Source organism: Jaculus jaculus, chromosome 4 (genome assembly GCF_020740685.1).
Source record: "Jaculus jaculus isolate mJacJac1 chromosome 4, mJacJac1.mat.Y.cur, whole genome shotgun sequence".
Lineage (NCBI taxonomy): Eukaryota > Metazoa > Chordata > Mammalia > Rodentia > Dipodidae > Jaculus > Jaculus jaculus.
Genome location: NC_059105.1, coordinates 118,555,271 through 118,569,839, shown reverse-complemented (window position 1 = coordinate 118,569,839; position 14,569 = coordinate 118,555,271). Strand labels below are relative to the sequence as shown.

The 14,569-nt window shown below is 44.1% G+C and overlaps 1 protein-coding gene across 1 annotated transcript in view; it reads right to left on the bottom strand.

Annotated features, from left to right (window-relative positions):
• Vwa3b (von Willebrand factor A domain containing 3B) overlaps positions 1–14,569 on the bottom strand; it is a 202,780-nt gene that overhangs the window by 169,974 nt on the left and 18,237 nt on the right. The window contains exons 6-7 of the mRNA XM_004669758.2: positions 7,427–7,596; positions 4,006–4,121 (exon numbers count right to left, since the gene is read on the bottom strand). Of these exons, the coding sequence (XP_004669815.2) occupies positions 4,006–4,121; positions 7,427–7,596 (286 nt within the window). The remainder of the gene's footprint in view (positions 1–4,005; positions 4,122–7,426; positions 7,597–14,569) is intronic.

Genomic DNA, 14,569 nt, shown 5'->3' with positions numbered 1-14,569 from the left:
AAACACTTTTAGCAATGTACAAAATTAAAAAAAATACAAAAAATACACAAATATAAATACAAATACAAAGTAAACACACAGAAATCAGTAGCTTTCCTACATACTAACAACAAACATGTGGAGGATGAAATCAAGGAATCTCTCCCATTCACAATTATCTCAAAAAAATAAGTAAATAAAGTACCTTGGAATTAACTTAACCAACAAAGCGAAGGATCTCTACAATGACAATTTTAAAACACTCAAGCGAGAAATTGTAGGAGACACAAACAAGAAAATGGAAAGACATCCCATGTTCTTGGATTGGAAGATTCAATATTGTGAAAATGTCAGTCTTATCAAAAGCAATCTACACATTTAATTCAATCCCCATTTTTTAATTCCAATGGAATTCTTCACAGAAATAGAAAAAATTCTAAAATTAATTTGGAAGCACAAAAACCCTCAAATAGCTAAAGCAATTTTGAGCACCAAAAATAAGGCTGGTGGTATCACCATACCCAATTTAAAGGTATATTACAAAGCCATAGTAACAAAAGCAGCATGGTATTGGCACAAAGACAGACATGTAGAGTAATGGAACAGAATAAAGGACCCAGATGTTAATCCAGGAAGCTACAGCCATCTGATTTTTTTTTGTTTGTTTGTTTTTGGTTTTGGCTTTTGGTTTTTCTCACTCTGGTCCAGGCTGACCTAGAATTAACTCTGTCATCTCAGGGTGGCCTTGAACTCATGGCAATCCTCCTACCTCTGCCTCCTGAGTGCTGGGATTAAAGGCATGCGCCACCATGCCCGGCTAGCCATCTGATTTTTAACAAAAATTGCCAAAAATATTCATTGGAGAAAAGATAGCCTCTTTAACAAGTGGTGCTGGGAAAACTGGATATCTATATGTAGAAGGATAAAGATAGATTCTTGCCTGTTTCCATGCACAAGAATCAAGTCCAAGTGGATCAGGGACCTTAATATCAGACCTGAAACTCTGAAGCTGTTACAGGAAAGAGTAGAGGAAATCCTTCAACATATTGGCATAGGCAATGACTTTTTGAATATAACCCCAATTGCTCAGGAAATAAAACCACTAATCAACCACTGGGATCTCATGAAATTACAAAGCTTTTGTACAGTAAAGGACACTGTGAGTAGAGCAGAGACAGCCTACAGAATGGGAGAAAATCTTTGCCAGCTATACATCTGATAGAGGATTAATATCCAGAATATACAAAGAACTCAAAAAACAGAACATTAAGAAATCAAACCACCCAATTAAAAAATGGGCTTTAGGGCTGGAGAGATGGCGTAGTGGTTAAGCACTTACTTGTGAAGGCTAAGGACCCTGGTTCAAGGTTTGATTCCCCAGGACCTGCATTAGACAGATGCACAAGGGGGCGTATGCATCTGGAGTTCATTTGCAGTGGCTGGAGGCCCTGGTGTGCCCATTCTCTCTGTCTCTGTCTCTGTCTCTGTCTCTGTCTCTCTCTCTCTCTCTCTCTCTCTCTCTCTCTCTTTCTCTCTGTCTGTTACTCTCAAATAAATAAATAAAAATAAACCAAAAAAATGGGCTATGGAATAAAATAGAGAGTGTTCAGCAGAAGAAATACAGATGGCATATAAACATCTAAAAAAATGTGTTCTACGTCCTTAACCATCAGGGAAATGCAAATTAAAACTACCATGAGATTCTATATCACTCCTGTCAGAATGTCTACCATCAAGAAAACAAATGACAATAAATGTTGGTGATGGTGTGGAAAAAGGGGAAACCTTCTACACTGTTGCTGGGAATGTAATCCGGTACAGCCATTGTGAAAATCAGTGTGGATGTTTTTGAGACAGATAAAAATAGGTTTACCATATGATTGTTATAACACTCCTAGGCATATATCCTATTAAGTCTTCTCACTACCTTAGAGATACTTATACAACCATGTTTATTGCTGCTCTATTCACAATAGCTAGGAAATGAAACCAGCCTAGATGTCCCTCCACAGGTGAATAGATAATAAAGATGTGGTACATTTACATAATGGAGTTCTATGCAGCGCTAAAGAAAAATGAAATTATGAAATTTTCAGGGAAATGGATGCATCTGGAAAGGATTATACTAAGTGAGGTAACCCAGGCCCAGAAAGTGAAACATTGCATGTTCTCTCTCATATGTGGATACTAGCTACATACACACATAGACTTGTGTGTGAGCTAGAACCAAAAATCGGTAGCAGAGGCCAGTAAGGTAGAAAAATGTTATAAGGGAGGGAGGAGAGGGAAGGACTTAAGGGGATGATATTGTATATATATAAGTAGAAGAACGGGTTACAGGGAGGGGAAAAGCCTAAGTGAGACAAGGGGAAGAGATTGTGTAAAAGAAGGGTGGAGGGGAGTCAATCAAAATTCAAGCTAAATAAGATATATAAAAACCTACTTTTTTGAACAATGGCATATCCAGAAGCCATAGATTGTTACTAGAAAATGTTCAGTGCCAGGGATGGACTACCTTCCAGTGAGTTGTTGGCCAGGGAGGTCCCTATTGCCAGGCTAAGACACCCAAATCAAACCCCATCTACAACTGGCAAGTCTGGGGGAGCTGGTGACGGCTCGTATTCTCTACCCTGATGGAACCATTGCCCAAGGCTTACTCTTGTCAATTACTTCCAATAGGTAAGCAATCTGAATTGATTATTTTTTCTTAGCTAAGCATCAATTTTGCTTATCATTTGACATTGTCTCAAATTCTATGAAGACGTCCATATCATTGTTAATGACCTAGCACAGTGTCCCCTGAACCTCTACCCACCTCTGCTTGCCTCATATTGAAGTTGTAAGCCTGTTTGAGAACTATGCTCTCCGGCAGAACGAATTTGAAGCTGAAAAATGAGTGTGAGGAACAGGCTTTCTGGCCATATTGTTTGCCATCATCTCCATCTGCTGACCTCGCTGGTGACACAACAGCCTCCCACTGTCCTGCTCCTGAGAACCTTCGCTTTGTTAGGTAGACCAAGGAAACTTTGGAGCAGCTATATGCTATAGCTTCTCCCCTTGCCTGAGAGTGGTCCTTGTCTTATGTGGATGCTGATGTTATAAGCCCATCAGATAACTAAAGCTGAGTAGGAGGATAGAGCTGGGGATGGACTTCTAACTAGTTGCTGTGCCATGCTGTCTCATGATTGGACAGGAGCCCCTTGTCTGCTTTTCTCGGTGGCATCCATCCAGTGTCTTTAGCACTGAATAATAATGTAACTTCATTAGCTCTAAAGAAATCCCCATCTCCTGTCGTTCTTAAAAACTGTCCACTTCTGTCTTTCTGAATCACAGCCCCATTTCTCCTGATTTTGTGTCCTGATTCTTTAGATCACATTCCCTGAATGAAAAGGGACATTCATTCAGTCTCTATAAAGATTCTTGGACCTTAGCTGGGCGTGGTGGCACACACCTTTAATCCCAGCACTCAGGAGGCAGAGGTAGGAGGATCTAGGGCATGAGTTCTAGGGCACCCTGAGACTACATAGTGAATTCCAGGTCAGCCTAAGCTAGAGAGAGACCCTACCTTGAAAAACCAAAAAAAAAAAAAAAAAAAAGAAGATCCTCGGACCTCAGAAGAGACAGGTCCACCCCAAAAGTGCTGCTTCCATTACAGGAAGGACAGGAAGATTTCTCCCAAGAACAATTGGTACCTTACTTACAACCTCCCAGCTAAACTAGGCAGTAGGACAGCTCTGCCTGGCCTAGACCTAACTCTGGCATTGACATGCCTGGGGCTGCTTCTCCAGAAGGTTCCCAAGTTAGTAAACATACATCACTTAGGCTATTTCCCTGAGTGATAAATTTATAGCTGGTTGCTAGGCAGACAAATGCAGCTTTAACATCCATTGGGTCCACCCTTGCACCACATAAATAATGCAAAAGATATGGATGGTCCAATCTAGCACTGTATTTCCAAACTGCATTTCAGATCACCAAAAATTATTAAGGAAATAAACTACACTGCTCCTTTTGGATTTTTGGTACCTGGAGGGAGTTTCCCTTTCAGTTTCCTTGAATTCAAAGTAGTTGCACTGTCATCATCCTTTGTAGAAAACGCAGAAAATTCTAGACACTCTGTTCTCTCTGCAAATGCGTGGAATCTGAAATATGAAACATGTTCAACATTAGGCCTCTCAGAACTGTGAATTTGCTATTCATGGTGCCCAAAGATCTTGATTTTGTTTGTTTTATATTTCACTATGTTGCCCTTCTTACCCTGAACTCTTGGGCTCAAGCAGCCTGCCTGCCTCACCTTCCCCGAGTAGCTGAGTCTTTAAGTACATAGCATCACGCTCAATGCCAAGTTTTCTTTTCTACATACACTGCCTTCCCTGTAGCTTGTCTTGTCAATTCCCACAAGCAAAAGACAGGGGTAGAAGAATATAGAATTAAGAATGATTTATTTCAAATGATCATGCATCTTTTCATTAATGCAAGTAGCTCAACCAAATGGAATTTCTTGATCCTGGGAAAATGATACTGCATTTATTCTTTTGTTCCCAAGGCTCCATCATGTCAATGCACTTTTGACAATCCAGGCCTCTAACGAGGGACCCCACTAGCAGCCGTCAGCATTGATGGCTCAGTGTTGAAAGCTGGTGATACAGGCAGCATTGACTAATTCACCTATTGCTGAGTGGCCCCAGTCATCTGTAACTCAGCAAACACACACTTCCCCAGGATTTAAGCTTAAGCGCCAGTGAAAAGAATTCCTGTGTGGGCAAGTTTTTAGGGCCTGCCTACTCAAAGTGTGGTCCAAGGAACAGCAGCAGCAGCATTCCCTTGGGAGCTGGTTAGAGATTCAGGTTCCCAGGCCCCTGCCTGGACCTGCTGAATCAGAATATGAGTTTAATGAAATCCCAGAGGATCCATGTGCACATTAAAGCTTGACAAGTGTTGGTGTGGCATATGGTAGTGGCTAAATCACACTTTTTCTTCAGTACAGTGCTGGAGATCAAACTTGGGCCCTCACGTCCACTGTTCAGGTCTGTCTACTGAGCTACATGCTCAGGCCCTGTATTGCACTCTGAAGCCCCTTAACTGTGTCCCAGTCAGTGACAGGACATTAGTTTCCGATTGGCAGAGGAGCTCTCAGGTGCTTCCAAGGGTTCCACCCCAGTTGTCACCACTGATTCAACTCAGAAGTTCCTGCAGCATAGCTTGAAGTGGACAGGTAGACGAACAAAAGGACCTCTTTTTTTTAAATTTTTTTTGTTTGTTTTATTTTTATTTATTTGATAGTGACAGAGAGAGAAAGAGGCAGATAGGGAGAGAAGAGAGAGAGAATGGGCGCACCAGGGCCTCCAGCCACTGCAAACGAACTCCAGACGCATGCGCCCCCTTGTGCATCTGGCTAACGTGGGTCCTGGGGAATCGAACCTCGAACCGGGATCCTTAGGCTTCACAGGCAAGCGCTTAACCGCTAAGCCATCTCTCCAGCTCCAAAAGGACCTCTTGGTCCACGGCGGACCTTGATCATTTTCTGTCAGGTGTGACTATACAGTGACTTGATGGCAATGAGCAAGCACTGTCACACTACTGGTCACCCCTGAAGCCAGTGTGCCTGCCTCCTGTAGGAGCTTCTCCTGGGGCAGAACTAGCCAGCTTCCTTCCCCTAGTGACCTCTTGGCAGGGCAAGGCAGGGAAGTGGGTGAAGACTGTCCTATCAAGCCTTATATCCTGAGTGCCAAGGGCTTGAGTTCCTAGAATTTTCCACTCTGATCCAGTCTTGAGATTAGAAAAGAGAACAGGATAGAAGTTTTCTGGGGCTGATACAACCTCACTTGTGCAGAAGTGAACATGAAGATAAGCTTTTTAGAGAATCCTTAGGATATAACACAGAGCCCACACTGGTGGCACTCCTCCATGGGGGGAGGGGATCACAGTCCATTTGGAGTGCCTGAGTCCAAAGCAGCCTTTCGCAAGCTAAGACACTGCAGGCTTGCTACTGCCAGTTGGACATGAACGCCCTCCAGCTGAGCCCAGGCCAGAAAGACCACACAGGAGCCATTCTGTGTGCCCACAGGGAGCATAGCAGGTGGAAACACCTCAGACACGGCTTAAGCTTAGGCTTACCTGTGAGGACCCAAAGCATGCACAGGAAGGCACCCTGTGATGGACAACTTAAAACTCAGTGTCTGAACCAGGACTCTCTGGGGGTAAGTTACTCCCTGGGGTCTAGCCCACACAGAGACACTGACCCAGATGAAGGATGCTAAGGACAAGCAAGGGGGGTGGTCCTGCCAGTGGTCTTTCTCTCTACCCTAGAGAAGGTGGGCAGGAAGCTCCCTTCTGTATCTGAGGGAAGCCAAGAGCCCGGCGTTACCTAGCTTCAAAGTGCTTGAAGAACCTCCAGCAGGGTTAGCCTCAGGACCGCCACAGAGCTTGTCACAAATGAAGACACCCACGCCTCTTCAGCACTGAGACTCAGAAGCCCTGGAGCCGTGGGCATGGAATCTGTACTTCCACCAGCCCCCTATTAGGCAAACGTAGTTGACATGCATATTTCCAGTTCCTGTCTGGTTTATGGCAAGAGGGAATGCCCAACCTCCGTGTCACTCACAACCCTGCAGGCAGTCATGATCTGGTCTCAAGGAAAATGGTTTTATTCTCTCTATTATCTTTTCTTTCTGGGTAAATAGCTCCATTGGTAAAGTGCTTATTATGCAAGCATGAGAACCTGAGTTTGATCCCCAGAGACCATGTAAAAATGTTGGGTATGGTACACACTTGTAACCCCAGAACTGGTGAGGCAGAAACAAGATAGCTGGCAGCTTGCTGGTCAGCTAGTCTGGCCCAACTGGTGAGCTCCAGGCCAATGAGAGATCCTATCTGAAAGGAGATGGCTGATGTTCCTGGGAACAACATCCAATGCTGAGATCTCTGGACTACACGTGCAGATATTCACCTGCACACACACACACACACATACACATTAAAAAAAGAAAGAAAAAAATTAGGAAACAAAAAGAGTAAATCAGCTTATTTGAATGATTCCCGTGGGCTCTAGGGTGGAGGGGTTATTTTCAGTTGTCTGATGCCTGGCCCTCTGTTGATAATGGTCCTGTGTGGGAGAACCAGACTTGGGAAGATGGGTGATGCACCACTCAGTTTGCATGGGAAAGGTACTGCCAGACCATCCCTTCACTATCTCTAGGATAGGTGACTAAGATGGCTGTCTCTCCAAGCTCCAAGATGGCAAAGCAAAAGAATTATAGGAAACAAAAAGTCATGATTAACATGTGAGTAGTCACTATATAATAAGGAAAGATACATAGAAAACAGAGATGATACTGGAAAGAGGAAAAGAACCAACAATCCACACTGATCCAAGACTCATATTGCTGTCACGGAAGGGCCATCCACTTGCTGACCCACATGAGCACAGGGCACATTTTCTGCCTACCTGCCATGGGTCTTGGCACTCAGATCTTTTAGGAAATCTATCATGTCTTCTCCTCTGGCGTTGAAGGACACTGTGCAGATTGGATATGGACTCACCAAAGCCCCCTGAAGGAGAAGTTTCTTCGATTCCTTGGAAATGTCCCCCACCACAAAGTAGTAAATGGACTCAATCTGCAAGACAGAGGCACCAGCTGCTTACCCCTTTGACATGCCTCAGGCCTGCACTGGACTCAACAGCAGTCCAGTTCCTGCAAAACTGTTACTTTAGGGCTGGGGAGATGGCTCAGCCATTAAGACACTTGCCTGTGAAGCATAAGAACTCAGGTTTGATTGCCCAGTACCCATGAAAGCCAGAGGCACATGGTGGTACATGCATCTGGACTTTGTTTGCAGTGTCTACAGGACCCAGTATGCCTATTTTCTCTCTATATCTGCCCCTCTCTCTCCCTCTCTCTCTTTCTCTCTCTCTCTCTCTCTCAAATAAATAAATACTTTTAAAAAACTGTTACTTTTAAAAAAACATGGTCAAAAAGAATAGCAACCCTGCTCAGTGTTCTGTGATGACATTGGGAGGCAAAGCCAGCAAGTGAGATATTCAAGGTCTTTTTGACAGTGGCTACAGTCTTGGGTACTGCACAAGAAGAACACTGTTGGCCGATGTGGAGAACAGCTTCCTCTAGGCCCACAGTCCATAGATGGCTAGGAGTGGTTATTATCAAGTCAAGAAACAAACAGTTTTGGCATATAGAAACCACTGGCAGGAAGCTTCTTAGCCACTTTCCAAGGTGGTGACAGCATTCTACAATGCAGACACATCCATCATGGGTCTGAGGCAGGATGTAGGAAGCAGGGTGCAGTCCCAGCTGCTTCGTTCTCTGCTCTTGGCTCACCATGGAAACACACCCCCAGAGAGGTGAGGCTGTCCTGACTCCTGACTTCATGGAGTTGGTCAGGAGCCAGGTCTGCCCACTTGGCCCTGCTCCACCCTGCCACACCAGAGCAGAATGGGAGAATGAGCGACCCATACCAAGAGTACCCCAGCACACAGGCCTTTTTATTTTAGTGCATTCTAATTGTACAGAGTAATGTATTTTCTTATGACCTTTGCAGATATGCATAAGAGGTCCTTTGTTCACATTTATCCCTGCTACTATCCTTTCTTATCTCCCTCCTCCTGTTCCCTTGCCCCTTCCCCTTTGTTGAGGGTTGGATGTGAAATGCCCCCATAGGCTCATGTGTTTGAACATTTGGTCCCAGCAGGTGGTGCTTTCTGGGAAGGTTGTGGAACCTGTTAGGAGGCAGTCTCCACAGACAAAGTATACCACTAGGGGCATGCCATGTTTGGTGGGTTGGTTTTGTTTTTTTCTGAAACAGGGTCTCATATTCCATGTTGGTCTCAAACTTGCTATTGCCTCCACCTCCTGAGTCCTGGGATTGCAGACATGCATCACCACACATGGTTTATGTAATTCTGATGATCAAATCTGCATATGAGGCAAACACTCTACCAACTGAGCTACATCCCTTGCCCAGGTCTTGGGTTTTATATCCAAGCAGACTTCTTGTGTATTCTCTGCTTCCTAATTTCAAATGAATGACAATGTGATTGACTATCTTACATACCACTGTCATGTCTTTTCCTCCACAATGGGCTGTCTCCCTTCTTAAGCCCTGAACCAAAGTAAACCCTTAAGTTGTTTTGGTTGAGTGATTTGTCACAGCAATGAGAAAAGTACTCAATGAGCTTCTTTTACTTTCCTGTCTCTTCTGCATCCAAATCCCATATATGGGAAAAATATACAATACTTGTCTTTTTGAAACTGATTTGCTTCATTTAACATAATGGCATACCCATCTTAAACTGAGGATTCTGGGACATACATATCCTTCACCTATGTAGGAAACATTCCCCCCAAAAGTACTCCCTGTTTAGCTTAGAGAGATGTAAAGCCCATGAAAGGGAACTCCTGTGTTAAGTGTCCTCTCCCAAATTCAAATGCACCATTCTCGCTCTTCTCCTGGATTTTGCTTCTCTTGCTACTAATACGTTCTGGGACCTCAGATAAGTAACCTAGTCTCACCTTGTTCACTTGTCTAAAAAAGAGAGAGAGAATGTTTTTTCTTCATGAGTAAGTTTATTTATTTATTTATTTATTTGAGAGAGAGGGAGATAGAAAGAATGGTCAAGGCCTCCAGCCACCAAAAACAAACTCCAGATGCATGCAGATAGGATCTGGCTAACATAAGTACTGGGGAATCGAACCTAGGTCCTTAGGCTTCACGGGCAATCATCTTAACTGATAAGCTTTTTCTCCAGCCCATGACTAAGTTTTAAGGTTGTTTACACTAATATATAATGTATATATTTACATAAATAATCCAAAAGTGCAAACCCAAAGTAAGCCAGGAATATATATCATCTCAACCTGTCCCTTAAAATATATGTATTAAAATATTTTATCTATTTACTTATTTGACAGAGAAAGAGGGAGAGAGAGGGAGAAAGAAAGAAAGGAAGAGAGAGAGAGAACAGGCATGCCGGGGCCTCCAGCCACTGTAAACGAACTCCAGATGTGTGAGCCCCTTGTGCATCTGGCTAACATGGGTCCTGGGGAATTGAACCAGGGTCCTTTGGCTTTGTAGGCAAACACCTTAACTGCTAAGCCATCCCTCCAGCCCTAAAGTATATTGATTATTTCCACATATAACTAAAAAGCCCCACCAAAGGCACTATTTAGACGATAGATACATAAGGCACTGTAAGGAATAGATAGGTTTCATCACTCTCTTAGGATCCATAACATCCTATCTGCTTTAAGCCCAACCTCTCACTAGCTGAAACTAGTCAACTAATGTCTTTCCCTTAACTTTAAACCTGGCAGAGAGAAGATGGGCTCAGGTTTGGTTGCTTAGCTGGTAGGAGGCTATGTCTATAGCAGACAGGATAGATTAATTGTCCAAGGGGACAGAGGTGGCCAACTGCCCAGGCTAAGAGTTAGGAGATGTCGACAGTGGGAGCTGAGGCCAGATTCCATCCACAGAAACCTCTTCTGGCATGCCCAGAAAAGCCCCTCTTATGCCTCTTTCTCTCTAGCCTTTTAACAAAGATCTCTGACTTCTGAAAGAAGCGACCACTACTGGGCTGGAGAGATGGCTTAGCGGTTAAGCGCTTGCCTGTGAAGCCTAAGGACCCCGGTTCAAGGCTTGATTCCCCAGGACCCACGTTAGCCAGATGCACAAGGGGGCACAGGCATCTGGAGTTCGTTTGTGGTGGCTGGCATGCCTGTTCTCTCTCTCTCTCTCTCTCTCTCTCTCTTATTCTTTCTCTCTCTCTCTTATTCTTTCTCTCCCTGTCACTCTCAAATAAATTAGCAAAAACGACAAATTTTTTTTAAAAAGAAGCGACCACTACAAAGTGAAGACAGGGATGTTCTACATCTCTTTCAGCCAGCCACCAGGGAGCCAGAAAAGCACAAGGAATAGCATTCTCTGGATTACTGGGTGACTGTTCTTCCAGCAGATGCCTTCCATTTCTTCCTTTTCCTGGCACTACACGTGGCATTTGTAGATGCACTGAGGAGGCTCCTCATGTACAAAAGAGGCTTATATTTTGTTGCATGGTAATTCATAACAATTTTCCAGATGTGTCTGTGCCCAGATTTAGCATGGGGACATCCTGTCATAAGCACTTAAAATGACACATGCACATGGCAGGGACCAGATGTCGACTACCTTCTAGGATCTGTGAGGTGAACAGGGAGGTGAGAACCAAGCATCTAGTGGCGTCGGCAGCCCCAGACACCCCTGCATTTTGCTTCTCTGTTCTGGTAATGGTCCAAGAATCTGAAATTCTTCTGCAGAAATGTTTTTCCCTTGAGATTTCATCAAATTGAAAATTGCTGTTACCAGAAGTGAGTCAGGATTTCCTTCCCTGTAACTATGGAGTTATTCACTATTCATTAGTTTAGTTTCTTTCTTTTTTCTCTTTTTCTTTTTGGTTTTCTGAAGCAGGGTCTCATTCTAGCTCACCCTGACCTGGAATTCACTATGTAGTCTTAGGGTGGTCTCGAACTCTTGACAATCCTCCTACCTCTGCCTCCCTAGTGCTGGGATTAAAGGCATGTGCCCTGACCCATTGCTTAGTTTCTTAATGTTTTCAGTCCACTTATCCAGGTTATGGGATTCCTGTATCATACTTCACATGGAGGCTACTACCTCACCCCCATTCTCCTGTGCAAAGCCAGTCAGCCTCTCCTTTCTGTTCACATAATTACATTTAGTAAAACAGAAGAAGGAGGGCTGGAGAGATGGCTTGGCAATTAAGGTACTTGCCTGCAGAGCCTAACAGCCTGGGTTTGATTCCCCAGTACCTACATAAAGCCAGATACACAAAGTGGCTCAGTTATCTAGAATTCCTTTGCAGCGGCTAGAGGTCCTGGTGTGCCCATTCTCTCCCTCTCTCCCCTTGCAAATAAATAAATAAATAATAAAACAGAATGAATTGTAAAGATCCCACCTATTCTTTCTCCTCCCACAAATGGACAAAATGCCTAAGGTAAAATGGCTATTTGAGATGATGAGTGTGGTGGTTTGATTCAGGTGTCCCCCATAAACTTAGGTGTTCTGGATGTTAGGGTCCCCAGCTGATGACAATTGGAAATTAACACCTGCTGGAGGCAGTGTATTGTTGGGGGTGGGCTTATGGTGTTATAGCCAGTTTCCCCTGCCAGTGTTTGGCACACTCTCCTATTTCTATTGTCTACCTTATCTTGGCTAGGGGTGATGTGCACCCTCTGCTCATGCCATCATTTTCCCCTGCCATCATGGAGCTTCCCCTCAAGTCTAAAAACCAAAATAAATCCTCTTTTTCCCACAAGCTGTTCTTGGTTGGGTGATTTCTATCAGCAATGAGGACCTGACTGCAACAATGAGTAAAAATGAAATATTTCACATATTACTCAGAATTTTCCTGTGGAACACAAATTCTTGTTATCATGTCCAGTTTATAGATAAGGAAACTGAGGCTTAGGGAGGTTAATTGACTTGGCTATGGAACTGGTAAACGCAGGCTGACTGACTCCATGATCTAAAATACCATGCTATGTTGGCCTGTGGCAAGGCTGGTCACCTATTAGAGATGAGGCCCAGAACTATGAAAGTAAGGTCACAAACAGAGAAGGTGGCCAAGACAGGGACCGGTTTTATTTCTTGGATTCCCCCACCACCAAGGGGTTCAGACTCCTTCCTACACTGGTATTAACATGGCTGACCAAAAGTTGGGTCTTGAAGGCTAGATGGATTAAAGAAGTTGCCCTTATAGGAATCTCCATCAGGACCTTTGAGCTCCTGGAGCGTAAGGGCCAGTTATGAGGCTTGGCATGAAAACTGGGAAGAGCTACCTCCCTACCCATCGTTTCCCTAGATGTTGATGTGCCGTGAGTGTGATAGAATAATACATGGGCTGCAATTAACCTCTTTTGAGTGTGCCAAAAGCTCTTGCAATTTCCGTGACATAAAATAGACTGGGACCTTTATGTGTCCACTGAAAATGTCCCATTTCTGTCTGGTCCATTTATTCTGTAATTTCACATGGAAGACTGCATTCCGCCCAGCCAAGGAGGCCGTGACACTTTCTCAGCAGCAGCAGCAGCTTTGGGAGGAACAGACCAGAAGAGGAAAGAAGCTTCTACTGTGACTGCCCTCAGTGCCAAGCTCTCCCTCACCCGAAAGCCCCAGGCATAAGGTCTCCACGCTTCAAGGAGCATAAAAAATGAAAGACAACCTGGATAACAGCAAAAGCGCTAGCAAACTCTTTTTTTCTTAGTGTTTCTGTGGTGTGCATAGGTGCATTTGCACATGTGTAAGTGTACATGAGCAAGTGAAGTGTGTTGATGACAGAGTTCAACCTTAGGTGCCATTTCTCAGGAATGCTCCCCACCTCTTTTTGAGACATGGTCTCTCATTGGCCTGAAGCTCACTGATTTGGCTAGACTGGGTGGCCAGTGAACTCTAAGGATCCTCCTGTCTCACCTCTCCAGCACCAGAATTACTGGTACCACACTCAGCATTTTTGTGCTTGCAAAGCTTGAGCTACCTCACCAGCCCCATCTTTTTCTTCTTTCTCTGCAACTCTATGCCTTCGGATCTAACTTGTAGGTTTTCCCTGTCCCTTTCCTGGTTGGACCAATTTTGATTTTCTGACTCCCTCCATGGTAGAGACACTCTTCATGGTCAATACTAGCTCAATTCTAGTGGCCTTTCAGATCCCTCTAACACCCTTGGTTCTCAATGACATTCTGGTATCAGAAACCATGTTCCACACATCATCCCCACTAGAATCCTACAGGGCTTAGCAAATCCACCTACCTGGTCCTGCACCTTCCACCTCCCTTCAATTAAGAAAATAATTCTAGCCAGGTGTGGTGGTGCACGCCTTTAATCCCAGTACTTGGGAGGCAGAGGTAGAAGGATCACTGTGAGTTTGAGGCCACCCTGAGGCTACAGAGTAAATTCCAGGTCAGTCGGAGCTAGGATAAGACCCTACCTCGAAAAACCAAATAATAATAATAATAATTCTATGCCACTTTGGGGATTGGAATCCCTTGAGCTTAGACCTAACCCCCAAACTCAAGCATGTCATCCTTATTTCCTTGTCATTCCTTCACTGTCCAACAAACATTTACAGAACCCTTGGTAGTCTTCAGGGACACAAAAATCTGATACTATCCAAATTGCCACAAGAAAACAAATGGAGGTGAGGGTCTTAGACTATGGGGCCAGGCTTTCAGCTTAGTGTCCAGCACCACAGGCTCCTCACACTCATGTGATTACATCTCCAATTCACCCACATAGTCTCCCAGTGGAAATGATTTAAAAATTCAAAAGTCTAGACACATTTGTGTCTATATGTACATGATAATTAATCTTGATTGCCAACTTGATTTTATCTGGAATCAACTAAGAGACACACCTCTGGGTGGGTCTGTGAGGATATGTCCAGCAAGAATTAACTGTGAAGAAAGACCCTCCCCCAGAGTGGGTGATACTTCTGGTGGCTGCTCAGTTATGAAAAGGTCCTAAGAAAATGCCATGCTGCTTGCCTGCCTATCTTGATGTCTTTCTGTTAAGTGTGTCTGTCCCATTG